The following is a 26,938-nucleotide window of genomic DNA, read 5'->3' as shown; positions in this document are numbered from 1 at the left end:
AGAGCTTCATATGGTTGCATTTGAGCTTATTCTTCCACAGATGTGTAGGGACTAATGTACGTGCAGCGTTAGGATCTCAGAGCTTTCGCTGTGTGAATGCTAGTTACACAGCTCTAAATCTCAAAGGACGCTGAGTCTACTTTTATTACAGAGGACACATTTCAAGCATTAAGAGTTCTGCAAGGGGGGTTAAAACCTTTCTGGCTCAAAGGGAAGAACTTTTTCCCTCTGGATTTGATTTAATTTTGTATTTGAGGTTGGGATTTAATTCAAAGGCCTGCAAGGTTCACTGACCCACTAACTTTGAAGCTCCCTCACTAAAGAAGTTCTTAGATAAAAGTGTCAGCTCAGTAAGGTGGCATGAGAATAAACTCAAACAAATGTGTAGTAGCCAGTGTTGTTATTGTTATCTAAAACTGAAACTGTAAATAAATGTTTTTGTTAGTTGAAATAATAAGATGACATAAAATAAAAATAAAATTAAAATATTAGACGAATTAAACTTAACAAACCTTGGTAACTTAAATACAATAAGTTAAAAGAAGCACTAAAATTAGTAAAACTAATATTAAAATAATAAAAATGACAAAAGCACAAACACATAACATTAAAATAAAAGCTAAATTAGATAGATAGAATCTGATCAGATCTGCATCAGATATAACACAGCAGTGTCTCGCCTTCCTGCACTGCAAACACTTCCAGCACCAGAGATCAGTGATTAAATGGCTATTTGTGTTGCACTCTGTTAACATGTGTCTCTCCCTGCAGTGTATGTGTTTGTGTGTGTGTGGTGGAAACAGGCTCATCAGCGTGTTTTCCCAGAAACTGGTTGCTGTGGTTGAGATGCACATTCTCCTCAGGTTTGTGTGAATATGTGTGTCGGATAAACTATATGCAGTTAATCTATATGCATTCATCGAGTGATCTGGTGTACAGTGTTCATAAATTAATCCTTCCCAGCACAAACAAGCCAGATGAAACTTATTTCTAAAAATATTTCCACGTTTGACAGACAGATGGATGGATGGATGGATGATAGATAGATTACTTTAATTTCTGTGGTTTGCTCAGCAATCAATCCAACTGGCTGGCTCAGTCAATGCTGAAATGTCACTCAAAATCGCTTTCCAGTCCACACATTATTTGGCTGAATGTGTATAGGATGTGCCAGTCCTCCCTTCTATCCACCAGAGACCTGACAGTGATGAGAAGCATTTAATAACAGGGAAAAGAAATGGGTCTATATAAGGTTGCAGCACTTTTTATCACGTGACAAACGCTGAATCTCAATCATTATGAATCTGTAAGCAGTTTTTTATTTTACATTGAGCTTAACTCCTCAATACAGTGAAACTTGCATGTTTCCATTGTCTAACAGTTAACATTCCCTCTCTAGTCTGTTAATAATAGAAAAATTACATTAAAGGTAAAAAGTTTGGAATAATTCATTTAAAAGATTTTCTTTTTTTAAGATATCTCTTCGCAAAATATAATAAACATTTGCAATATAAAAATATATAAATAAAATAAATAAAGAATAAAAGTTGATAACATTTATACAGTATATATTTCCTCCCAAAATAAAGCAGAATTTGTACCTGCATGGCCTCAGTTGGAAAGGGCCACTGTATCATCTCCAGGAATGACTCTTATGCCGCCGTCTTGACTTGCAGTCTTGGTGTACGACAGGTGATAAGTGACAGCACTTCTAATTTGGCCAAGCACCTTCCCCACCTATCCACACAATTCTACTCCACCATTCCAATTAATATCCACGTCTATCAGTCACGATTCAGACAGGAGATGAGAACGGAAGGGGAAAATATAGCAAATTATTACAGACCAATCAGCTTTAGGGATTGCAAAATTCATTCCCTGCCAGAAATCAGTCACTGATGATCATGTATTCATTATGGAAGATGTCCCAAAGCCTATGAGCTCCATTAATATTTTAACTAGTCCGCCGCAAAAGAGCGTAGGCAAGAGGGAACGAGATTTATCCACTGTCATAAACTGATCTGAAGCGCAGCCCCCACTCTGCAAAACAGTCTAACTTTTTGATTAATTAAACTCCTGTGGATTACCAGCCTGACTATGCTGCCTACCGAAGTGTGGGGTTAAATGTCCTCCGCAGCTTTGCAGATAATTGCATTCGAAGGCAATAAGTCTTTGTTAATATGTTGGGGAACATGGAACAAAACACTGGGAGAATAGGATACGGGTCCACTATTGCAGGAGAGCAGCAGTTCATGAACGACTGCAGGCCCGAGGGCTTTCCCTATTGAATTCACCGTGCTGATTGAACGTTTAAAACCAGCGCCTCAATACCACACGAAAACTAAAGCTCCTCCTGAGACCCCATCGTGCTGTGTGAATTTCAAATAGGCATAACTACGCCTCCTGCTTTAATTACGGAACAATTTGGAGGCCTTTTCGCGTCGACGGTAGTAAATGAAGTTTTTTTCTGCTCTGTGCAATCAAGCCTGCTGTCATTTCTCCTTTATATTTCTCATCATCTTTTTCTTCTAATGAGGCATCGGGGGAGGATTATCTCATGCCTCTGTCTATCCGCCTCATTGGTCGACTGCACTCCAGCTGACCAGAGGTCACACTCAGATGCTTCATTCTGGTGTAAGGAAGAGCACGTTGTGACAAGCAATAGGGGAAACAGGAGACTGCAGAGACTGCTGATCGACAGCTCAGGCTCTAGGGGAAGTCCCTCATGTGTAATGAACCTGCAATGGCACAATAGCAGTTGCCAGATTAAATTACTGTGTATCATGGGAGGAAAAGGACAGATTAAATGAAAACAACACCTTGAGAGTATTCATGAAATATTGTCATGCAGGGGGAGACAGCCCACACTGTAAAATAAAATTGTATCTGGGGCTGTATGTAGACTGTATGTAGTCTGGGGCTGGGGCTGTATCCTCTGTGGCGAGGAAGTGGCGCAAATTGAAAGATCCTACTGACCTTGGTCTTTATCATTCCCTCCTCTCTTCCTTCTCTGCTAATATCTCTACCGCTAAAATGACTTACTATCACAACTAAATTAACAATTCTGACTCTTGCATGCTTTTCAAAACCTTCTCCTCTCTTCTCAACCCTCCTCCTCCATCAACCCTAACAGCTGACGATTTTGCCACATTCTTCATAAATAAAACAACCACCATCAGCGGCCAATTTACCAATCCACAAACTGACACACACATTTTACCAGCTAACACACATTCTACTCTCCTTCTCTCTGCTTTCAGAGGCAGAAGTCTCCAAACTCCTCCTTTCCAATCGTCCTACTACCTGCCAGCTTGATCCTATTCCCACTAACCTATACTTCAAGCCATTTCTTCCTCAGTTGTACCCACACTCACGCACATCATCAACACCTCTCTTCACACTGGTACCTTTTCCACAGCATTTAAGCAGGCTCGGGTAACCGCACTGCTTAAGAAACCCACTCTAAATCCAGCACATCTAGAAAATTACAGACCGGTATCCCTTCTTCTATCCGTTGCAAAAACACTTGAACAAGTTGTTTTCAACCAGATTTGTTCCTTCCTTACACAGAACAACCTCTTGGACAACAACCAGTCTGGTTTCAAAAGCGGACACTCAACTGAGACTGCCCTGCTCTCAGTAATTGAAGCTCTGAGACTGGCAAGAGCAGCTTCCAAATCTTCAGTTCTCATCCTGCTGGATCTGTCTGCTGCCTTTGACACAGTTAACCACCAGATCCTTCTGTCAATCCTAAATATAAAGGGCATCTCGGGAACCGCACTCCAATGGTTCAAGTCTTACCTCTCAGGAAGGTCCTTTAGGGTGTCATGGAGGGGTGAGGTGTCTAAGACCCAACATCTAGCTACTGGAGTGCCTCAGGGCTCAGTGCTTGGACCTCTTCTCCATCTACATGACATCACTAGGATCTGTGATTCAGAAACATGGCTTTTCCTATCACTGCTACAACTCTCATTCCAGCCTGATGATCCGACGGTAACTGCTCGCATCTCAGCCTGCCTGACAGACATTTCTGGCTGGATGAAGGACCATCACCTTCATCTTGCGAAGACAGAGTTGCTTGTGGTCCCGGCCAACCCAACACTTCGTCACAACTTCACCATTCAGCTAGGCTTGTCATCCATAACTCCATCAAGGTCAGCCAGGAACCTTGGAGTGGTAATTGAGGATCAATTGAACTTCACAGACCACATTGCTAGAACTGCCTGGTCCTGCAGATTTGCCTTGTACAACAGGAGGATCAGGCCCTTCTTATCAGAGCATGCTACTCAACTCCTTGTCCAAGCACTAGTTCTATCCAGACTGGACTATTGTAACGCTCTCCTGGCCTGTCTTACAGCTTGCTCTGTCAAACCTCTGCAACTGATCCAGAATGCTGCAGCTAGAGTGGTCTTTAATGAGCCGAAGAGAGCACACGTCACTCCTCTCCTCACAAAATTGCACTGGTTGCCAGTTGCCACTCGCATCAAATTCAAGTCATTGACATTTGCCTACAGAACAGCCTCTGGCTCTGCTCCCTTTTACCTAAACTCATTACTTCAGACTTATGTGCCATCCAGAAACTTGCGCTCTGCAAGCGAACGTCGTCTTGTGGTGCCATCTCAAAGAGGCACAAAATCTCTTTCTCGGACCTTTACCATGACTGTTCCCTGCTGGTGGAATGATCTGCCTAACTCAACCAGAGCTGCTGAGTCTGTAGCCATTTTCAAGAAACGGCTGAAGACGCATCTTTTTCGGCAGCACTTGATCCAGTAATACCAACACTTTCTCTTCTATTCTATTTATTAATAATATGTTGTCTTAATATTTTATTAATAAAATAATAGGTTGTCAATTAATTTTTATCCTGCAAGGCCTGAACAAGCGATATTATGAAGTTATGGTACAAAGGTGGCATTAATGGTTTATATTAAAATATCATAAATGGCTCTGTTCCAAAATCTAGCTACCTAAATAGGCATATCTTCTAAGGTGAAATTGGCCATTTGTAATTTTATTAAATATTTTTCCATTCGTTTTTGCTATTGAAGTTTGGCCAATGGTGTTCAACTGGTTCTTTCAACCTGCCCAGCTGACAAGTGCCCAAAACTGCTCTAAAACCAGCAAACCAGACTAGCAGTGCTTAGAATCCTCTTCTGAGTTGCTCATCTGAGAATCTTTCCAACATTAAATGCTGAGCTCAGCAATCAATCCCGGAAAAAAAGAGCTTGTCGCTGGGTTATAAACAAGCAACAGTTTAGAGGCCGGGAGGCTGATGTCTATTTGTTTGGTAATGAAAGATGTTTTTCTCTCTCTAATCACATGGGGTGGAAATCATTTTATTATCTTTGTACATAGCTCCTGATGCGTGAATGTATTATGAAGGTAAATCATCTCTGTTTATCACACGGTCTTTGGTGCAGCGATGACAATAAATCATATACACAGTAGATGTGGGGAGAAGTGTCAATGAATAAGCTCACAAACTGTCAGCCAGACGGATGATGATGAGGAATAAAGTTCAAATGCAGCGTTTAATAACAATCCAACAGGTAATAGCCTACATACGCTAACACAAACGAGACCAGACCACCTCTGAGTGAAGGAGTTTAAATTAACATGGTGATAAACTAAATGACGAACAGCTGTGATGATGATTAGTGTCAGTGGGAACTGATGAGTGGCGGAAACTCAAACAAAGGAACACATGTGACTAATGAAAACAAACTAAAAGTCCATGAAAACTAAACTAAGAACAAAAAACACCTGAGTGTTACACAAAGGCATTTCAATTCAGTTAAAATTACAACGTAAAGGAATATAGACACTTAAAAATATGTGCATGTTGCATTTTACTTGATGAGTAATGAGCAAGATTGAGCTGGCCCAGCTTGTTTCCGCCATTGAATAAAAAAAAAAAAAAAAAAAAGGAAGGCAACTTTTTATCTCACAATGGTGAGTTTATATCTTGCAATTCTTAAAAAAATGAACAATTTCGATAGATTATCATTTGAGATACTTAAAGTCAATATGAACATGACTGGTTTACAACAGTCTTACTGATGTAATTGGCATTTTTCCAAGTGAAACACAGGATATTCAATGAAAATTAGGATGGGACTTGATTAGGACCTGATCCTCCATTGGGAGTTGATTGGATCAGAGAATAGTGGGTTTTACGGACCTGAAAAGTGGGGAGGGGAAGAAGCAAATTGGAATCGTTGATGTGGAATGGGTGAAAAGTAAAGTATTAATTATAATATGACAAAAAAAATAAGTAACATTAATTAAGTAAGTAAATAGGGTCATTTCATGTTGACATTTTCAATGTTGATAAATGTCAAACATGTAAAAGGTGCCTTAGAAATGGAAGAATGAAAAGCAAGTGGATTTGAACAAATTTGCATTTTAATTGTCTACAGATTCAGTGACAAACACGCCAGATCTTCATTTTATAAAAAAATATGCAGGGGTAGCAAACAGAACAGACATCTATGGTGGAATAAAAAAGAGAAATAAGGACTCAGTGATGCAAACACACTTCTAAAAAAAGGGAGAACACCAGTGGGAAGGATAATAAACAACAGAGATGAATGAAAGTCTCTGGTGCCCAGACAGGTGGAAATAACAGAGAATTTAACTGAACGAGAATAAAGAAAATCATCTGTCTTAAAGTATCAAGGCCATTTGCCACAGACTCGGACTGCGTTGCTTTATAAATCATGAGATGCAGAGCAGTTTGTTTGATTTCCTTAAGGTAGAGTTAATGGGATTTGACGGGATATAAAATGACAATAATCAGATGCTGCTCATTAATAGTTAACAAGCGGGTTTGCATTATGACATCACTGTTTACCTGCCTGCAAAAACCAAGAATTTTATTTAGAAGAGTATTCGAAATCCTGTCTTTCTGGATGTGCTTTTACAAGCTTTAAAATAATCCAGGGATGATCAAACTGGCTGTTTCAGTGGATGTGTCATTATTATGCAAAGCGCTCCTCACTATTGACTTAAAAGAGCATATCAAAACACAAACAAGTCTTAATTATAATATTTTATTCTAAGAAGATGAAAATGAAGCCAAATGGTATCTTAGAGATGTGGGGTATTTAGTGACCCAGATTGAGCATGAAATATATGCAGACGGCAGGAGAATTTCAGAGTCCACCAAAAAGCTTTTATTATCATAATTATATGCCATTTGGCTTATGATTTTCATACATTAGAAGCTCTTCATGAATCGCTCTGTCGACAGAAAGAGCATGGAAATGACATAAAAAGACAAAAGACAATTGACCTCATTTCTCAACAGGGCTGTCCCTCTGACTCAGCTCACATGTGAGTAACAGTGATCATATGGAGAAGATGGAGGTGGACAGCTGAAGATACTTACAGACAATTGTAGACAGCAGGAAGAGTCACATACTGTTGCATAAACATAGCCATTATGTTAAGACTGTGTCTTACTAATACAACCAGTTAGTCAAGGGGCCATCAGGCATACTTTTTGGTATCAAATTAGACCAATATACGTTTTTATGTAACTGACTTATAAACGTTATAAGCAGTCTTGTCAGTTTATGCAACCAGCCACAGAATATTCCATAAAAAATCTGTGCATGCATAACTTCAAAAGCGCTGCAGATTTCCACAGAGCTGTTTGTAGTCCTAAAACCTGCAAGAGAATTAGCATATTCAAGCCACAGACTGCCTTGGGGAATTTCCCATTGTGGTTATGAATTTCTGAGTAAATTAAGAGGGTAATATTACTTGTAGAACAAAAGGTGAAAGAAAACACCAAGAAGCATTATTATTAACAATGTTAAGCTGTTTAATTTTTTTGTGGATCTCTTGTGGAAACCGTATAAATGTCTTCACTTTTGATCAATTTAATGTGTCCTTGCTGAAAAAAAAAAAAAATACTGACAAGTTTTAGTCCTTATGCAGCAAAAATGTGACATATACAGCTAATTATCAAATGATTTCATTATTCTATATTATACACATTTTAAATATATTTTTGAAATTATTTAATCCAACAAGAGTGAGTGAAATAAACATATTGTGAAATAATGTATATTTAAATTATGTCAGATCAATAAATTCAAAATTGTTACACTGAAAGATATTAAAACCACAGTTATGAGAAATGAAGTCACTATTGAGATTTAAAGTCACATTGGGTAAAATATAAAGTCACAATTACAAGAAAAGTCACACTGGAGAATAAGATCATATTAAGAGAGAATTATGAGAAACAAGTTGCAATTGGGAGATATAGCTGAAAAGTGCCTGTGATATGAAAATAATTAAACTGGCACAGTCAATTATACAAAACTGTTTGTACAAAAATTGACCAATGAGGGGTGTTGCTAAATCTGCAGTTTTCCCGCAGAATTGGGCTACTTTTAAGTTGTTGCCGAGTGATAAGTTTTTCCAAGGGTTGATTTCCACTCCTGTACGTATGATTTCGGCACTCCAACAACCCCCAAATCACCCCTCCCAGATGTACATATTCAGTGGAGAATTTGGTCGCCTGACAGAGAAAATCTCATTTGGCTATTTTGGGGCTACTTTAGCTGCACAGACCTGGCAACCCTGCCAATGAGAATCAAGTATTCCAGAGAGCTTGTAATATGCACTCTGCATCTCCTTTAAGGTGAACAAAACCAGTATAAAACTGTTTTAGTGGCCCAGAAATAAAACAGAGGGATGTAACAGCTCACAGCAATACTGATGCCAGGCTGATTCTGTCAAGAGCAGAGGACGACTGCCAACCGCTCCCGAAGGAATGCCAATGTGTCTCTTTCATGCTGTTCTGTATTCTCTTTTACAGCCATATGCTTTCCTTTCCCACCATTTTAGACATAACCATATGCTGTTCTTGTTTTAAATTAAGGAACTGACGGGAAGCGTGGGCATGAAATACAACAATGATAAACAATAGAACTGTGGAAATTTGGATCAGTGGCTTGGCTCTCCACAAGGACTTTCATGATATAGAATTATTGGTAGCCGTTCTGAATGTGCTGTAGGCTACATATGTACTTCTTATAATAATTATAAAAACTGGATAATAACTAGGTACTAACCCTGAACTTACTCATGAACCTAACCTTAACTCATGTAGTTACCTAGGTATGTACACTGCAAGTAAACGTACTGTAAAATAAAGTGCAACCGAGTAATTAATCAGATTTTTGAAACAAGGTGGTGTTTGGCCACACAAAACTCACCGCCAGGTTGTTGCTAACCAGTTTCTAAAGGTTACTGGGTTTTTTCGGCACGTTGCTAGTATGTGGTTACTAGGTGGTATTCTAGAACCTGCATATGGTTTGAGTTCTACAATGTAAATCTATGGGATTTTTTTACTATTGTAAATCTGATCGAAAAGTAATAGCACACCTTACTTCAACAAGTATTGACACTCAAAATTGTGGCAGAGTGAGTCAGACAGGACAGGATATCACTTAAAATGTGCAAATTACAATACCAACGAGGAACAATACATTTCAAGGTTGCTGGCTGGCACAGTGTTTTTTGTCTGTGTTTGATAGTGTGTCTTCTGTCAAATAACTTTCCAACTGAGCTGTCAACAGACCCAGAGGTGGAAACAACAGAAGCATGTCATTGTGAACAATAACATTTCAAAGTGAAATTACCATTTGTCAGATAAGGTTTTCAGGGGGTGGGCTTGTGTAATTTGCACATTAAATATTTAATTTTGGCTCTGTGTTTTATTAATGTAAACTCCTGTTAAGCTGCAGGCTTCTTGGCTTTAAACTGTACTGGCACCGTTCACTGTCTGCTCATTAATGGATAGAAGTTATTAAACAGTTTAACCACATTACACGCAACAACCCAAACACATCTCCTTTATTTATCATAATCAAGATAATCGTATAAAATACATGATCATTTATTGAGCGGTTGTCATAATAAATTAGAGGTTTTTCATGGAATTAATATTGTTACATTCTGCACAATTCATTGACATAGTTTTTAGTCACATTCACTGTAAAGTTAAACAGCTAAGGCTGAAAACGACACAATCAGTCTCCATTGCATGTGGATCCATAATGTGACAATGCAATATAAAACTGCTTTTACTGATGTCTCACAATTACTGCATGAAAACTGTGCATTTCTCTGATAAAACATTATTATCTGTGGCACATTAAGATAAATGCTTTGCAAAGCATGTGTGTGTGAAACAAATGGCTCTCAAGCACCCATTAAAGTCTACTTCTCTGAGTAATAGTAAACTTTGATCTTTTTGAAAAGTAAACTTTGAAAGTCAGTGACAATGCAGATGGTCACAGCCATTTCCAATCTGATACTTGGCTCAAATGTAAAATAGAAGCTGTAAATTTGTCATTGAAGCCACTTCAGTGTAATGGCATACAATTTTCAGAGCAAAATGTCTTTAGTGCACCCTTATTTAATGGTACTTCATCTCAGCCTGTCCAATCATAATCTTTCAGACAAATGGAAGAAACCACACTATATATTGAACATCTGAGATCTCTGGCCATTTTTGATAGTTGCTGTGGTGACTTGAACGTAGGTCAACGTGATCTTTCCTAATGGGAAGCGTGACTTTGACAAACAAGAGTTCTGGGTGAGATACTAGTAGCAATTGACAATTTCTCAGCCCAAGATGTCAAAAACTGAAGAAACTGAATGATGAAAAGATATTATATACCTCATCCAAGTTTAATTTTCACCACAGATGAACATCATGGAACAATCATTTGACTGATATTGCTGATAAAGTCAATTATTTTAATGGCTCATTCACTGCATTCACTACATTTTAAATCTTTTATCTTTTTGTAGAAAATATCTAAACCTGTTTAAAACATTTACTTAAATTGCATGAGGTTTATAGAAAAAAATTGAGGTTTATTCTTTTTTTAATAGAGGCTTTTTTCTTGTTTTAAAGGGGTCCTATTATGCTTTTTCACTTTTTCAACTTTAGTTTGTTTAATGTTGCTGTTTGAGCATAAAAAGATCTGCAGGGTTACAAAGCTCAAAGGGAGATATTTTATTTAACAGAATTCACTCTCTAAGAAGTAAAACGAACAGCTCGCTTGGACTGGTTCACAGGTTTTTTTTCTGGGCTTTGTAAAGTCATAATGTTACTCATTTAAATAATCCGCACCCACGCAAATAAGGAGACGAGCCCTGACTGAGCTGCGCTAGAGAAGAGTGTTGTCGCTATGTCAAAGAGAGACTGTTTTTTCCACCCCGTTCCCAAAACTCATTTGTTTGACCTTCCTAAGGCTGACGAACTTGGTTCAAATTTATTTTAAAAACTGTTCCTGAACATTATAACTCCAACGTTATCAGTGTGCTGCACATTATACAGAGAACAGCTTCCAGAACCTAAGAGAAAACAATGCAGGCTACGCACAAATCTTCTCCTGAAATGGAGCAGTTCCCATTTTGTCGGGACAATCTGTTGTTTGTGGATCACAACTTGTATTTTCTATTAACAGTTCCAATTATTTATAAGTTTTATGTTGTTGCTACGATATAAACAAAGGGCAAAGCTGTTTGGCTCCACTTGCCTGCTAGCCAACATTAGTGTTGATAATGTTTTAGCTTTTGTAAGCTCTTGCTTTTGTAAGGCTGTTCACCGCCCCTTAGGAAATTTAACCATGGTTTTGTGATCAATTACAGTTTGTATTGCCATAGTTTTCATGATTAAATGGTGTATAACATCGTATCTTAAATGTATAAGAAAATCCCACCCAAAAAAACATACCACTCTAAAACGTCCTGTGAAATCCATGCTTACAAAGCCTGTGCTTTAAATCCGTTCTATACGATCCTCTTGTTTGTTAACATTCTTAAGTCTGATTCAGGCCTGAATTGGTTTGAAATTGATGGCATCCTTCATTGATCAGATTAAACTCAGGTTATGGTAAGGGGAGGGGCATTTCCTGAACACACGGTGCCAATCACAGCACATTTCATATTTCGGAAGGAGGGGCTTCATTGAAACAAAAACTGTTTTCAGAGAAAATATCTTGAGTTAAGTATTCATCAATGTATCTCTTTTAATGACATTTAAATATTTCTATTTTACTGGAAACAAGATAAACAGAATTAATATCAAATTATATAAATAATGATTTTTGAAATATATTACATTTTCAAACAATTGGATGTACATTTTCCATCCTGGGTTCAAGTAAAGCAAGATCCTTCCCAGGAATCACAAAAATGCCAATCAAAACATTAAATCTTCAATAAAAGCATCTCACTCTGTCAAAATGAAGTTAGAGTAAGTCATACTTTTCCCACGAGACCCTCAGCTGCAATCCGCCCACTAAATATAACATCATTGACAGAGACACCATCGTAGGAAGCTCCCGCCAGTGTAAGGGGCAGATTGTGGTTGCTGATGTATTGCCTCATCTTTTCTGAAAATAAGAAATGGGCACAAACAACCCTCATTTACATGACTCGGGGAACAGATAGTGGAATGAGTTTGGGGGATTGATAAACTTACCAAGTCGTTTCCAGTGTCCTAAATGATACTGCGGAATGCAGTCCTGAAAAAAGAATCACATTGATAAAATGATTTAATAACAGGAATGACAGAGCAGAAAAAAAAAATACACAAAAGAAATGACATTCTTTCATCAAAAAGATGAATATCTTCTAGATATGAGATTCCAGATAAAGTAGCAGTCTGAATATCTCTAGTCTCTGTGAGAGTGTATAAGGGTAATTAAACTGTTCAAAAGACATCGAGACAATGTAGCATGAAAAAATGTGAGAGTGGGCGCAATAAGGTGGAAATTTTCTTCTTGCTCTAGGACCATATAATTAGGAATAAGTCAGTCAGAAATGAAGCAGAGGAGCAAGTTGCTCCTCTCGCCCCCCCAACGACAGTCTGTCATCTCCGGCCTGAAAACCAGTGACCCTCTCGGAGCCGTCCTGCCACAGCAGCGCTCGCTTCTGTTCTGCTCACTGAACTCCCTGAACCACACAGAGAGATGGGAGGGCAGGAGTAATCTTTAAAGAAATGGACCATCTGCTTTGATTTATGTCAGATCTGAACCCCAGAGAGATGACTGAGGGCATCTGGTGGCTGTGAGCTCCATAAAGCTATTGCTATGCATGGCTGACACAAAGGAGAGCTTGGATAGTAAAAAATCTTTTGGCCTTTCTTCAAATGAATGTGAATCAATGAGGTCATATTCTACACTTTTGTAGCAATTACATTTTTCTTCCAATGTGCCTTCCAAAAACAGTCTAAATTAGTTTTACATGAGCATTTTATACCCTTTCTCTGACCCAGAGAAGTACACTGGCCATTTTTATATTCAAAAGAGCAAGAAAAGTTTTGTTTTCCATGATGTGTTCCTTAAGCAAAAGTTTTTATATAAAAATATATTAAAACAAAATTATTATTATTAGTAGTAATATTGTTATTATTATGAATATTTATTGAAAATTGACTTTTTATTTCATAGTTACCACCATTTCATAATAGCAATGTCCAACTCAATGATATGTTTACAGATATATTCACATATACACTGGAAAAATGTGGTTTTCACACAGAAAATGCTACATTTTGTTATTAAAAAGAAAAGGCAAGTTTCACATTCAATTAAATGTGAAATTTTGAAGTAGAAAGACTGAAATAGTATTTTCAAGTGAATAAAAAAAGAAATAGGCAAATGCTTAAGAGTCAACGATTGGATAAATACTGCAGTGATTATGTTTCTAACATTTTATATGTTTGTGAACAGTTCTTTTAACCCTAATTGATGGAGTGTGTAGCTTTTCATTTCTCAAACAACCATGTATAACCATATATATATATATATATATATATATATATATATATATATATATATATATAGATTCATGCTCTTGATTCATTTTTAAATATTTACATGTATATGTATTTTTTTTAATTCCTATTTGCCTCCATTTTATAATAGCTATAAGCTACTCATATAGCTTTGACCAAGGCAAATGGGGCTTTATGCACTTTGCATAGAAGACCCATTACCAGTGGTAAAATCACTGTAATGCACAGCTTCAATGGATTATTGCTTTTTTTCAACATACAGTCTCACCTTGAGTAAAGCAACAAAGCTCCATACAGGTTGTGAGGTTACGCCCAGGTGAGAGGTCACGGCCTGGGTGGCTCGATCCAACAGCTTCTGCTCCGTCACTGAATCAGGACTACCAAACGTCTGCTCAAACCACGCTCCCCCCATCATCACCTTCACGCAAACACACACAAACAGCTAGAGCACTGAGCTGCAGTAATTACAACAGAAAACAACATCATTCACAGAAATGGCTTCTGTGATGATAACAGCTGGAATCGTCCACATAACAACAACTCACGGGACTGATCTCGCAGCCGGAGGGAGTTACATTATGTTATTCATTGCTCAAAGCATATTTCAGCTCCTCTAATGGCACTCAGTTCCTGTACGTTTATGACCTCTGGACTATACAGATGTTTTCAAGCACAGGAAAAACAACATGTTCTAAGCAAAGGACATCTAACTTTTAAATGAATAATGATTTAAGTGGGGGAGAAATGAATAATGCAATAGCATTTTTTGTTGTGAGTACCACAGAGCACTGAAGGCTATTTTTATTACCGCATGTAAAATGTTCCTGATAGGAGACGGGAGAAGAATTCCTGACAGAGACTCAGGCCCTGTTTACACCTGGTATTAAGATGCGTTTTGGTCAATCGGATCACAAGTAGATGAGGGGGACACATTCCCGTTTACACCTGGAGTTTAATCCGTCTATTTTGTCCACTTTCAACCACTTCTGTCCTGATGTCTTCGAGGGGAGGGTCTATAGCCAAATATTAATGTAAGGGCTTTTTCAGATCTTTCGACCTAATGGATGAAATACGCTCACGAAAAAGTGGTTAAATTGAACAAGATCAAAGCGTTTTAGACACCGTTTACACCAGTGTTTAGTGTCGTCCGATCGACCAAAACACATCTTAATACCAGGTGTAAACAGGGCCTCACAAATTGCTGTTCGGTTCATAGACGCATCTCTCCAGAGCCGATCAGACCTTCAGGTTATCATGTTCATTTCCTATACTGTTAAATATTCACCAATTTGTCTTTAAAGTTTCTTTATTTAATTTTTCTTCATTTTCAAGAGTGTTATTTTCATTTTGCCAGATTTCTATTTTCTAGCCTTGTCCCCATTTAAATGTATAACTTCAATTTTATAATAAAATGTAATAAAATATTTTATTAAAAAAAATATTTACAAAAAGTAATAATCAAATCAAAAATTCATATGATATTTATGTGTATAATGTGCAATATACACTACCATTCAAAGTTTGGGGTGGGTAAGATTTTTTTTATGTTTTTGAAAGAAGCCTTTTATGCTCACCAGGCTACATTTAATTGATCAAAAATACAAAGAAAAAATATGATTACAATCATTCTAATATGCTTCTTTCATGAACAATAAGTACCAAAGAACAGCATTTACTTGAAATAGAAATCTTTTGTAACAACGTAAAAGTCTTTGCTGAATAAAAGTAGGCTACTAATTTAATTAAAAAAAACAAAAAAACCTTACTGATCCCAAACCTTTGAGGGTTAATATTTATGAGTGGTCAGTCTCACCGTCAGCCTAGTGGTCGGTTTTCCACTCCGATTGTGTTGTGGAAAGGGAACAGAGTCGTACACCACCCCTAACAGACCTGGATCTTCTGAGGAAGGCACCAAATGTCCAAAGCCCTGAAATATTCAGAGCATGTGCACATTTACATACACACTCATTATTAATAATGCCCACACATACATAAAGTGCTTTGATGTTTGTACAGTGCAGTTAGGAAAGATCTTCAAGGCAATGAGAAAATGAACTGAACAAAACAAGCAGACTTGAGCATTTAACGGTCTAGGGCAGTGGTTCCCGAACTGGGGAACACGAGGTGACAGCGGGGGTAAGCGAACAAATTAGATTTGCCATTTGTTTAGTTCTGCCCCACCTTAAAATAACAAAACCGAGCATGCATTTCTAAAAGGCAAAATGCTACTTCTAATGTAAAAACAGGAAAATGGTAGTGCTGTAAAAGGTCAAATTCATGACATCCAATCAAATTACCTCATCTTTTGTGGTCAAACCTGACTGCATCCACGCAAGCAGCGTGCATATGATAGGCTGCCTTTGCAAATTGCTCTACATTACTGCCGTTCTCAATGTATCTTTGTAAAAGTGGGGATTTAGCACTTACTGGCATGACGAACAAATATAGACACAGACTGTGCAGTGCACTGAGACTGATTTAAGACTCAAACTCTCTTCGATACAAAAACAAACCCTGTGTGAGTTCTTGTTTTTAAAGTTGATAATATATTATAGTAGCAAGAATATGAAAAATGTCATTCTTGGGGAAAAATGCATTCTTGCTGCTATTCAGTCATTCATACAACCTCTGAATGAATAACTGAATAGGAGCAAGAATGCAATTTTTCATATTTCTCTACATTAACTGAATTCATGCCACCTCTGAGCAGGAATAAACAATGCGTAAATAGATGCAGCTTGTGCCACTGCAGTGCAATGATTGATTTAGTTTAATGCAATGCTTTATTTATTATATTAATAATTACATTTATGGAATTTTAAGAATTTGACAAAACATGACGTACATTTAATAGGGTTAGAAAAACTTTGCTTTTATAAAAGGTAAAAATGGACCTAAAAAATCAATTTAAGGGGGAAAATATTGTCCCTTCATGGAAAAGGTGTGACGGCAGCCTAAGTGAGGGAAGAGAGGGGGTGTGCAACTGAAGGGTTGGGGTCAGAATCCCTTGTCTCTTCAATATATAAATATATATCCTTCTGAAGGCTTATATTATTCCTATAAAAATTAATAATCAAGTATAAGCATTTTTACATAATCATTTCTATAGTCAATGAGTGATTCACATATACTTTTAACCACCTGTTGCTGTGAGTGTTTAACCAGCTTCGTTCTAGGTGCATTGTGATGTCTGTGACTAATCTTTGGGTTAGGGTTATAAAAACAGGCTCTTTGTAGTGGAAAACAGCTACCAGAAAAGGTCGGATCCGAAGAAGACACTCACCATGTGTAGACTATTTATCTGTTCTAGCTGACTAGTTAAGGTTCCAGGGGTCAAACTCTACGTGACTTACTTGATTTGATTTACAGAATTGTACTACATGTATTTCTTTAATGAATAAAATTAATATTATCTGCACTTCTTCCTGAGGAGGGAATGTTTTGTCAGCCTGTTCTGATGATAATGAGCTCAGGCCCTCTCCAACCTTGAAGATACTGTGATTCTCTAATGCTTTGTGTGTGTAGTGTGTTGGATTTTCGGTGCAGGTCTTGTATAGGAGTTATGAAACACTTCGGTACCCAGAGACGCCTTTCCCTGACCTCCGAGGTCACTACAGGACTAAATCTTGAAATCGGATGACAACTATCTTGACAAATGGCGATATGCCCTCATAGTTATCCATATGTGTAGATTTGTTTAGACTTTATGCTCTCTTAGCCAATCTGAAGTAGCAATGATATAATGCATGCCCTTGGAAATGGTGTAATTGGTGTAAGATTTTGTGTAAGTTAGAGTTGGCTTGCAACCTCCTCATGAGACTTTGACGCTGGCTCTGCTGATGAAACTTCAAACTATTCTTCAGTAAATATGTATCTATTTGATAGAACCTCATGACTCCTGGTCTTCTTTCATCATATCTGGTTCTGGGTCCTTAAGCTGTTACCCCCCTAACACAACTATAAAAGGTTTGTGAACCACTGGCCTAGGGGTCTACACTCTAGCAACTTTTCAACCGTCGGGCCGAACAGTTCCAGTTATATTTCCACTTGAGCATGGTTCAGCACACAACGATTACAAACCATTGTCGGCTCGGAATTCTCAGCACGGTTGTAGAGTTTACGGCTGTAAACTCTTGCATTACTTTCCAAAGAGCTCTGTAATCAGCCCCACAGAGGAAAATAAAACCATATCCGCACCAGCTGGGCTGGATTGGCACGGAATGGAACGGTGTGGCCTGACAGTGGAAAAGCAGCTTCTGTTACTCTGTTCTCTATTTTTGTCTCCATTTAAAATCACTGAGTGAAGACTTACAGTAACAGGAAGGAGGAAGCCTTCATATTCCAAATTCACCACGGCAACAGTAACTGAAGCGATGGATCGCAGCTGTTCCGACAGAGGATGAGAAGCAGGGGGCAATACAGAAGCCAAAGCTGGTGAACATATAGAAATTGCTTTAAATAAATACTTTCAATAAATTGACTAAGTAGAGCACAGTGTGTGCATCTACAGTGCCACACCGAAATAAATTTGATATTTGTTGTAAGATTGCAGTCTGAATTTAACGTGAGAAAATGCACAATAATGTCAACATTTCTGTTCAACTTTTTAGTTTGAATCAATCTAAGGATCCGAATCATGCACTAAATAAACTGACTAAATTAGACTTAAAATGAACCAGAATAGGAAACATTGGAGTTCAACACAGTAAAATGAGTGCATTTACCTGATGCAGGCAGGGCAGAAATAACATGATCAGCTTTCAAAGAAGTCCCATCATCTAGTTTAATCTAAAAAAAAATGTTTAAAAAATAAGAACACACTCACTAATAATGATGGACTACAAGACAGAGTCAGACCATCTTAGCTAAATGTCAAAATATGTTACGTAGTGAATAAGACGCTTCATGTTGGGCCATCATCTCACCTCCCAGCCTCCCCCGTCCATGTTCAGACTCTTCACTTTGGCATGATGATGAATCTCCACTCGCTCTTGCATCCTCAGCTTGTCCTCCAGGGCTTCTGGGAGTGTCTGCATGCCCCTCTTTAGAGACCACTGAGTCCAGGACTCTTTAGACGCTCTCTTTGCCAAGTCTGAAGGGACTACTTCAGGACCACCTCCTTACGTAACATGAATTAAAACAAACATTATTCGGTAACCTCTTCTATGAAATTTGTACAAATGCCTTTATAATTAACATAAAAATCCATTAAATATAATATTTCATGCATGTTATATATAGCAGTATATATATATATATATAAATAGTAGTGTTGTCAAAAGTACCGACTTGGTACAGAAGTCAGTACTTTTGACAACCCTATAGTATATATTATCAATAGTATATATATATCTTTTGATCAAAGAAATTGAGCCCAGTTTGCACAAAAACATTAAGCATCACAACTGTTTATGCACTGCATGGTGGCATTATGAAAAGAAAGAAAGAAAGAAAAAAAAATGCATAAAAGGTAAACACTAGGTTTACACCTAAAGCGCTCACCTGAACCCATCAGCATGCCGAGCACGATTGAGCCCCGAGACTGCTCTGCTTTATAAAGAGGTGGAAAACAGGACCGTACACTCAACTTTCTGCAGTCTCCAGCAAAAACTCCTCTACACAGGCTGTCTATGGCTATATCTGCCATCTGCGTAGAGAGAGAGACAATCAGGTGGGTTGAATTGGTTTCAGATTCTCTCCTGTCGCGACACATTTGAGACTGATTTGCCGTGGCAGTGAAGCATGTTGGACAGCACAAGGACGAGATGGATCGTTTAACAGGTCATTGTGCCTCTACGCTTGTTCTCACCTCAGAACCCAGTCGTCTGGACACAAACGCATGCACGGATTCGTCCTCCTCTTTCCCTTTACTGATCAGTATCTCCTTCAGAACGCTCTGAATTATGGGACGAGAGAAAGGAGGGATGGTGCGGAAAACCCCACTGGAGGAAAGGAGAACAAGATGAGAAATATTTATGACTTTAAATGGGTAACTGTACGCACGGTGGACTTTTCTCTCACCCAGGTCCTGATGGCATCTTGTGCAGCTGTCCCTTCACATACAAGAAGCGGTTCTTAGACGCCACATGATCCTTCGTAATTGGCAGGATTTCAGACTCGAGACCCAACTCAGAGACCTGCACAAGAAAACATTAACTAGAACAGTGTTCATCCTCCATAAATATGAGCATTCATCTGTAGCGCCCTGCAGAAAGGTATATTGTAAATACTGCATTTCATCGGCTGTTACTTAGATTTAACAGCCTTTTCTGTCTCCCGGAATGCAATTTGCACACTTCCTCAAAGCACTTCAAGTAAATCAGAAAAGATGATGCATATGCAAGAAAATTTAAATAATATTAGGAATAAACGGAGATAGAATGGTCTTATAGCAAAGGTATAGCCTAATGTGACAAATGTGACAGTAAAGACATTTATAATGTTTCAAAAGATTATTATTTCAAGTAAATGCTGTTCTTTTGAACTTTCTATTCATCAGAGAATCCTGAAAAAAATGCATCACAGTTTCCACAAAAATTGAGCAGCACAACTGTTTACAATATTGATAATAATAAGAAATGTCTCTTTCAGCAAATCAGTATATTACAATTTCTGAAGGAAAATTCAGCTTTGACATCACATGAGTAAATTACACTTTATAATATATTAAATTGTAATAATATTTCACAATATTTTTGGTTTTTGCTGTACTTTTGATCAAATAAATGCAGCCTTCTTTGCATTACACATCTGCTCTAGCTAGTTTACTTCTGTTTACTATTAAATCTTGGCATTATGTACTTCAAATATTGTTGGCTTTAACAACAAATTGATGTTCTTCATGTGTACAGTAATTCACTTAAGAACTGGATTATTATCGTTAACTAAAATGAAAAATATTAAAAACATTTCTGTTAATTGAAATGCAGCTGAAATAAAATAAAATATAAATATTCATAAATATAAATATTGAGTCAAAATATGAATTAAACTATAAAAAAAAACTAAAATAACACTGTATCTGCAATGTAAATGTATGGTAGCCCTCTTGTGGCCATGCAAAGGAACAACAATAACAATGGCCAAGACCAACATTATGTCAAAATAATAAGTAAATAACTAATTTCTTAATTCTGACTCAATTCTTGCATGAAGCCGATTCAAAATGAATGCACAGTTTTATTTAGCAAAATCATACGTTATTATTATTATTATTATAAAAATAAATAAATTTAACTATTGAACATTGGTCATTTATAATATTGCTGTTGCCTCCCCATTTTAAAAGCAATAAGTCATGAGAGGTTGTGAGTAACAGTAATTTTTACGTACAACACAATAATTGGTTTTACATACCAATTATAATATCGGAGATTAAATGCATGTGATCATGTGAATTGCAATATGAAAATAAATGATTATGTAAATGTGTGTCAACTTTCACATAGCTTTACATAGATTTTTCCATGTACATAAGTTCACATATGCATACCATATTCAAAGTGTTCTGGCCGACAGCCCCTGCAGGTCGCACCCCTCGTGGTCCATGCTCGAACACCGCCCCGTCATCCCTCCGTATGGAGCTCAACCAACCCCCACATCTCCCAGATTCCTCCAGCAGCACCATCTACAACACAGTGGTTACATGTGTGCTGAACTTCATGTTGAATGTACCAATGAAAGCAGATCTATTGAATCAAATCATCACATTAAAAGCAGCTTTAGCAGCAATGACCGTCATTGCTTCATCAAGAATCACAAGTGGTCTAGTGTTTGGGGTCAGTGAGATTTCTTTTATCTTTCAAAGAAATTCAGTGTTTCCCCTAGGTTTACAGGTTTGGTGGGGGGGGGGATAGATCTATCTATCTATCTATCTATCTATCTATCTATCTATCTATCTATCTATCTGTCTATCTATATATTTGTCACATAAATTGGTTGGTTGTCTGGGAGGGTAATGCTTTGTAAAAGTTAAAAAATGTTAACATAAGATATCTCTTTAAAAAAATAAAATAAACATACTTAAATCTTTTTAAAATTGACTTTTGCAAATAACCTTTGTTAAAATTATATAAGTATTTGTTAATATTAATGGACCAGAGCTTAAATAGTTTTATTTTTTAACTAACAACTAAAAAAAGATTTATACTAACAAATACTAACAAAAATAAAAATATTAAAATACTAACAAATATATTGCTCATTCATTGTTCGTTAATGTTAGTTAATACATTTATATGACAAACAAATTTTAAATGGGCTTTTTTTGTGAGAAGTTTTTATTTCTATGATGCATTTATTGGAGAGAATAATCCTGTCAGACGCACCACTGTGAGCGCGCGTTCACGTTTACCGGTAAACACAATTTAAACAATGCATTATTCAATGCATTACTTCTATATAATTATATATTAAGTTGCTCAAGCAAGTGGTAAAATATTTAACCATGTACTTATATTAAAATCTTTTGCATTTAAATTTTAATACAATAAATCTTGCATGTCACAAATAACTTGTTTTCCACCTCCACGAATAATGGTGCGTTCAAGTCCTCCTGGGAAGTTCGTACGTACGAGGTGGGAAGTCGTGCTTATAACGGCATGTGCGTTCAAGTCACTTTCGTCGGAGCAAAATGGCGGAGTACTTTCTCTTAATTAATTACACAAAAATACAGTAAGGTTCTTAAACTCTTGTTCTAGAAAATGAAGAACAAAGAAATGTGCATCGGGTGTACTTTGTATTTTTATGTTTTTAATTAATTTATGAAGCCACTGCCAACACATTGTTACATGTTGCATTGTTATATTATAATACTATCATATTCTGTGTTGGCGATTAGCTAACTGAGCTGTTAATAGAAAAGCCTGACAATATCACAGCTAAATACCTTTACGTATTGTGTATTTCCGCCATGTTAATCACTGACACGCCCCCAACTCGTAAAGATCGGAGCTTAGAGAAAATCCCGAGCTCCCCACTGGTATTTACGACATTGTGGTGGCGTTCAACTCGTAAATACGATCTATACGAAATGACTTGAACGCACCAGACGGGTGTCGTTCATTATGTCGCCTTGTTGAGGTAAATTGTAGTTTTCCTTGCTTTACCCCGGTCTTAAAGTGAAAAAAGTAGTGTTTAATTAAATACATTTATGGCGAGATTAATACATTTTATTTAATTAATCGCACTTGTGGTGAAATTGCTACATTTTCAGGTCAATCTGTGTTAATTTTGACCACGAAACATGCGCTGTCACTTTAATTCAGCGTTTGCAGCACAGCGAAAATAGACTCGGTGCGGAAACGATCGATCATCGACGGACTGCATCCGCGTGCAGTGTGAAAGCTCTGTTATCATGGGTACGGAAAAAAATACTCACTGCAAACGAAATATGTGTGAAACGGGCGTTAGACTTGGAGCAGGAGAGCTACTCCGGCTGCTACTCGCAGTAGAGCGAGTGTTGCCATCTTTAAGCGACATATTATTCCCCCGCGCGCTCTCTGTCCGCTAGTGCTCATCTGTATGTGACGCAAGTGTTTGTTTGTGTGTGAGTGTGCGCGCTTGCGAACTCATTGGGATAATTGTAAACGCGCAAACACAGACAGAAAAGACATGCCATCGTGGAAATAAGATAAATAACATATTACTTAAGGGCTATTTAGTTTTTTTAAATAAAATAAATTGTAATCGGGCGCTATAAAGAAAATCAAATCAAATTTACTTGACCTTCAAGGGGGGCGGGGCGAGCCGTTAGGAGGGCGGGGCGCCCCCTTATATATGGTAGGGGAAACACTGAAATTAATGTTTATTCAGCAAGTATGCAATGAATTAATTAAAAGTGCCAGTAAAGGAATTTCCAATTTTACAAAAGATTTCTGTTTAAAATAAATGCTGTTCTTTTGAACTTTTTATTAATCAAGGAATTAAAAAAAAAAAAAGAATCCGTTTATACAAAAAAAGCAACAACACTTTTCAACATTGATAATAATAAATGTTTCTTGAGCATTAAATCATTATATTAGAATGATTTCTGAAGGATCATGTGACACTAAAGCATGGAGTAATGATGCTGAGGATTAAGCTTTGCCATCACAGGAATAAATTACATTTTAAAATATATTACAATAGAACAAAGTTATTTCACATTTTAACAATATTTCACAATATTACACTATATATATTTTTATTCACAATATATGTTTTTTGCAGCCTTTGTGAGCACAAGAGACTCACTCTCATTTAAAAAAAAAATGTTTTTGAACAGTTTTAAGCATAAGATTTCAAGCATATTATTCACGGATACTGTACCTTGGAGACATTAGGACTCTTGCTCAGATGATGACAGGCCGACAGACCCCCAATCCCCCCACCAAGCACTGCTACAATCTTCTGCATTCAGCTCCAAACACTCCCACACCTGCAACAAGACAAACCAATGACAATAGATCAACATATCAGCAAGACCATGAGTAAATAATACAAAAGTGGGTAACACTTTATTTTACAGTGTCCTTGTTACATGTACTTACCATAGTAATAACAGTAAATTATGCATAATTGCATGCAACTAACTAACTAACCCTCAACCAAATCCTAATCCTACCCTAACCCTATAGTAAGTAGCTACATGTTGTTATAGCCTGCCTACATAATCATGCAACCTGTCCTTTCATAATTCAAGAATAAACAAAACATAAATTTAGGCACATTCTGCCATTTGGTCATATTGGACATTGAATGCATCTCTGACAGTTGAAAGATTAAGAAGGGTACACTACCATGAGTCGAGGTCTGATGGGAGTAACAGGGTGGCGGCCCCTGATAAGGTCATTTATCATATTCAAACAACAGAGGGCAAAAAAATGTGTTCTCCAAACTGGCCGTTATCTGTTCAACTGGTCAGAGTTGAACTCAATCCATACATAAATATATAGAGCGAGTCATATAACAGTTATGAAACAGATAAACGGCAAAACATCATGCACACAATCCTTGTAGTTATTTAGAAGAAAGCGACATATTAAAAATAAAAGTCAATGTTTGCAGACTTTCTTTCTAACATGCTTTAACGTTAACTTAACGCTACTTGCCTTTGCTGACATAAAATTTGCTGTGAAAAAATGTGTAAACGTTTGCCTAAAACTCAGAATGAATGCTAAATTAAACGCAAATTAAATTCATAAAATTGGGAAAAAACACTTCTTACCTGCAATTATGTAATTTGGAAAGCTCGGCTTCTGCTTTTACATAGTGACTCAAGGGTCTAAAGTGGGAATGAGTCGTCAAGCCAGCGGCAACAGTGATGGAAAAAGAACAAGTGTTTCAAAATAAAAGCCCCATCCGGTTTCCGCACTTCCTGAATGGAATATTCTCAACCACTAGATGACAATAAGAGACCACGGCATTTTCTTTGGATAGTAATTGTTTCAAGTTCAAATGACTGCCACAGATGTGAAACATATTTGTTACGTCTAAACCCAAAGAGCTATATGTATCATATTATATAGGGTATTGGTATATAAACCATGCATGGTCTCTTTTGTCATATGGAATAAGAAAGAATATGTATGGATGCATTACAACAATAACAATTGCTATGATAATATGTATTATTTTATATTATTTTTTAGATTTTAAAGAGAAATGTGACCTATGTTAGTCTTTTAGAAATTAGAATATATTTTGACCTTGTTTATGTGCAATATGCATCATGGTGGACTGTGGATGATTATCACCTTGATGGTACGGTCAAATACCTTTAATAATTAAATGGTCAATAGTTATATTGTGGAAAATATCAGTGTTTTCTGTGATTAATTTTATGAAATACAAAAAAAAAAAAAAAAAGTGTGAGAACCAAAACTCTGACACTGAGTGTATTAGGTTTCACTAGCAGGTCATTGTGTCTTTGTGTCACAGAGAAGCTAATGGACCGTGCTAATTTAATCCCATGTGACACAAAAGGTGCCCTGGAGCTCCCTGCAGTTCAAGAGACGGCCCTGTTGCTTTCGGTATTTCAGAGGCCGCTTTGACCACACGTCGTTGTTCACACTCGATTCTGTAAGAACTTTACAGACCATGTTACCAAAACCACATCAGTTCAGCCTAAACGGAGATCAGGTTCAGTAGATTGATCATGTCTTGAAAGCATGCGGAAAGGGGCTTGGTAAATGAAGTCCTCATGCAGTGGACCTGCTTTGAGTTTTAATTATATCATGTTAAGCTCTCTTAAAGAATGAATAGTCTGTAATCATTTACTCACAATTAAGTTGTTCCAAACCTGTATGAGTTTCTTTCTTCTGCTGAACACAAAAGAAGATATTTTGAAGAATATGGGTAACCAAACAGTTGATGGACCCCACTGACTTCCATAGTATGGGGGAAAATACTATGGAAGTCAATGGGGTCCATCAACTGTTTTGTTACAGACATTCTTCAAAATATCTTCCTTTGTGTTCAGCAAAAGAAAAAAAATGTATACAGGGTTGGAACAACTTGAGGGTGAGTTAAATTATCTAATTTTTATTTTTGGGTGAACTATCCCTTTAAGTTTCATAAACAAATTTGTCATGGATCGTCTTCTGTATTTTCTTGCAGGCTTTTAGTGTGTCAAGTTTGCAGTGAAACATGTGGTAGCCATTTATTCATTTTCTCAACCTGTTTGCCATACTATAAATTACAAAATGTGCACGTGTGCAAAAACATGAGGTGATCTGTTTCAAAGGCTGATTTATTGTTTGCAGAAAAAGGTTTCCCTAAACAATCTGCTGATGATAAATTCACAAGAGATGTTAATTTTTATTAGCTCAGCAACCATCTTATTCAGAGAAACATTTGCTGTGTATTTCATGCATTATGGTACAATGCATTTAATTAGCATCATGAGAACATAACAGCTAACAAAAATATGTTTTAAGAATGTTTGCTAATGTTTCAGTTAAGTTATTAAAACATAATTTCTGATTGTATTTGAAGATTAAATGAAGATCCAACTAAAATGTTTCAGAAAAAGGTAACACTTCATTTCGATAGTCTACTTTAGACACTCTAACTACAACTAACTTTGCAACTATGCCAACTAACTTTAGTAGACTGATCTTTAGG

The 26,938-nt window shown here is 37.1% G+C and overlaps 1 protein-coding gene and 1 long non-coding RNA gene across 2 annotated transcripts; both read right to left on the bottom strand.

Annotated features, from left to right (window-relative positions):
- Positions 1-1,065: 1,065 nt before the first annotated feature.
- On the bottom strand, positions 1,066-5,511 carry LOC307172941. The gene is made up of 3 exons (XR_013823783.1): positions 5,481-5,511; positions 1,602-2,738; positions 1,066-1,198 (listed from the first exon to the last, which is right to left on the bottom strand). It is a non-coding gene; the product is annotated as an uncharacterized lncRNA (long non-coding RNA).
- Positions 5,512-9,846: 4,335 nt separating this feature from the next.
- ppox (protoporphyrinogen oxidase) lies at positions 9,847-25,153 on the bottom strand. The gene is made up of 13 exons (XM_079894439.1): positions 25,041-25,153; positions 24,143-24,251; positions 21,327-21,461; positions 19,856-19,971; positions 19,644-19,776; positions 19,337-19,481; positions 18,760-18,953; positions 18,559-18,622; positions 18,147-18,265; positions 15,648-15,761; positions 14,103-14,252; positions 12,518-12,560; positions 9,847-12,428 (listed from the first exon to the last, which is right to left on the bottom strand). The coding sequence occupies exons 2-13, from the start codon at positions 24,227-24,229 to the stop codon at positions 12,295-12,297; spliced, it is 1,434 nt and encodes a 477-aa protein (XP_079750565.1). The 5' UTR covers positions 24,230-24,251; positions 25,041-25,153; the 3' UTR covers positions 9,847-12,294.
- Positions 25,154-26,938: the final 1,785 nt, after the last annotated feature.

The sequence above is a fragment of the Squalius cephalus genome, assembly GCF_949319135.1.
Source record: "Squalius cephalus genome assembly, chromosome: 15".
Taxonomy (NCBI): domain Eukaryota; kingdom Metazoa; phylum Chordata; class Actinopteri; order Cypriniformes; family Leuciscidae; genus Squalius; species Squalius cephalus.
The sequence above is the reverse complement of the archived record's forward strand: the minus strand, read 5'-3'. Positions and strand labels throughout refer to the sequence as shown.

Coding starts and splice junctions, on each gene's coding strand:
- ppox (XM_079894439.1), bottom strand. CDS start 24,229: ATGCAGAAGATTGTAGCAGTGCTTGGTGGGGGGATTGGGGGTCTGTCG. Junction 19,777..19,855: donor AAGATGCCATCAGGACCTGG/GTGAGAGAAAAG, acceptor CCTTTCCTCCAG/TGGGGTTTTCCGCACCATCC. Junction 18,623..18,759: donor TGGACGGGGGAGGCTGGGAG/GTGAGATGATGG, acceptor ATTTTTTTTTAG/ATTAAACTAGATGATGGGAC.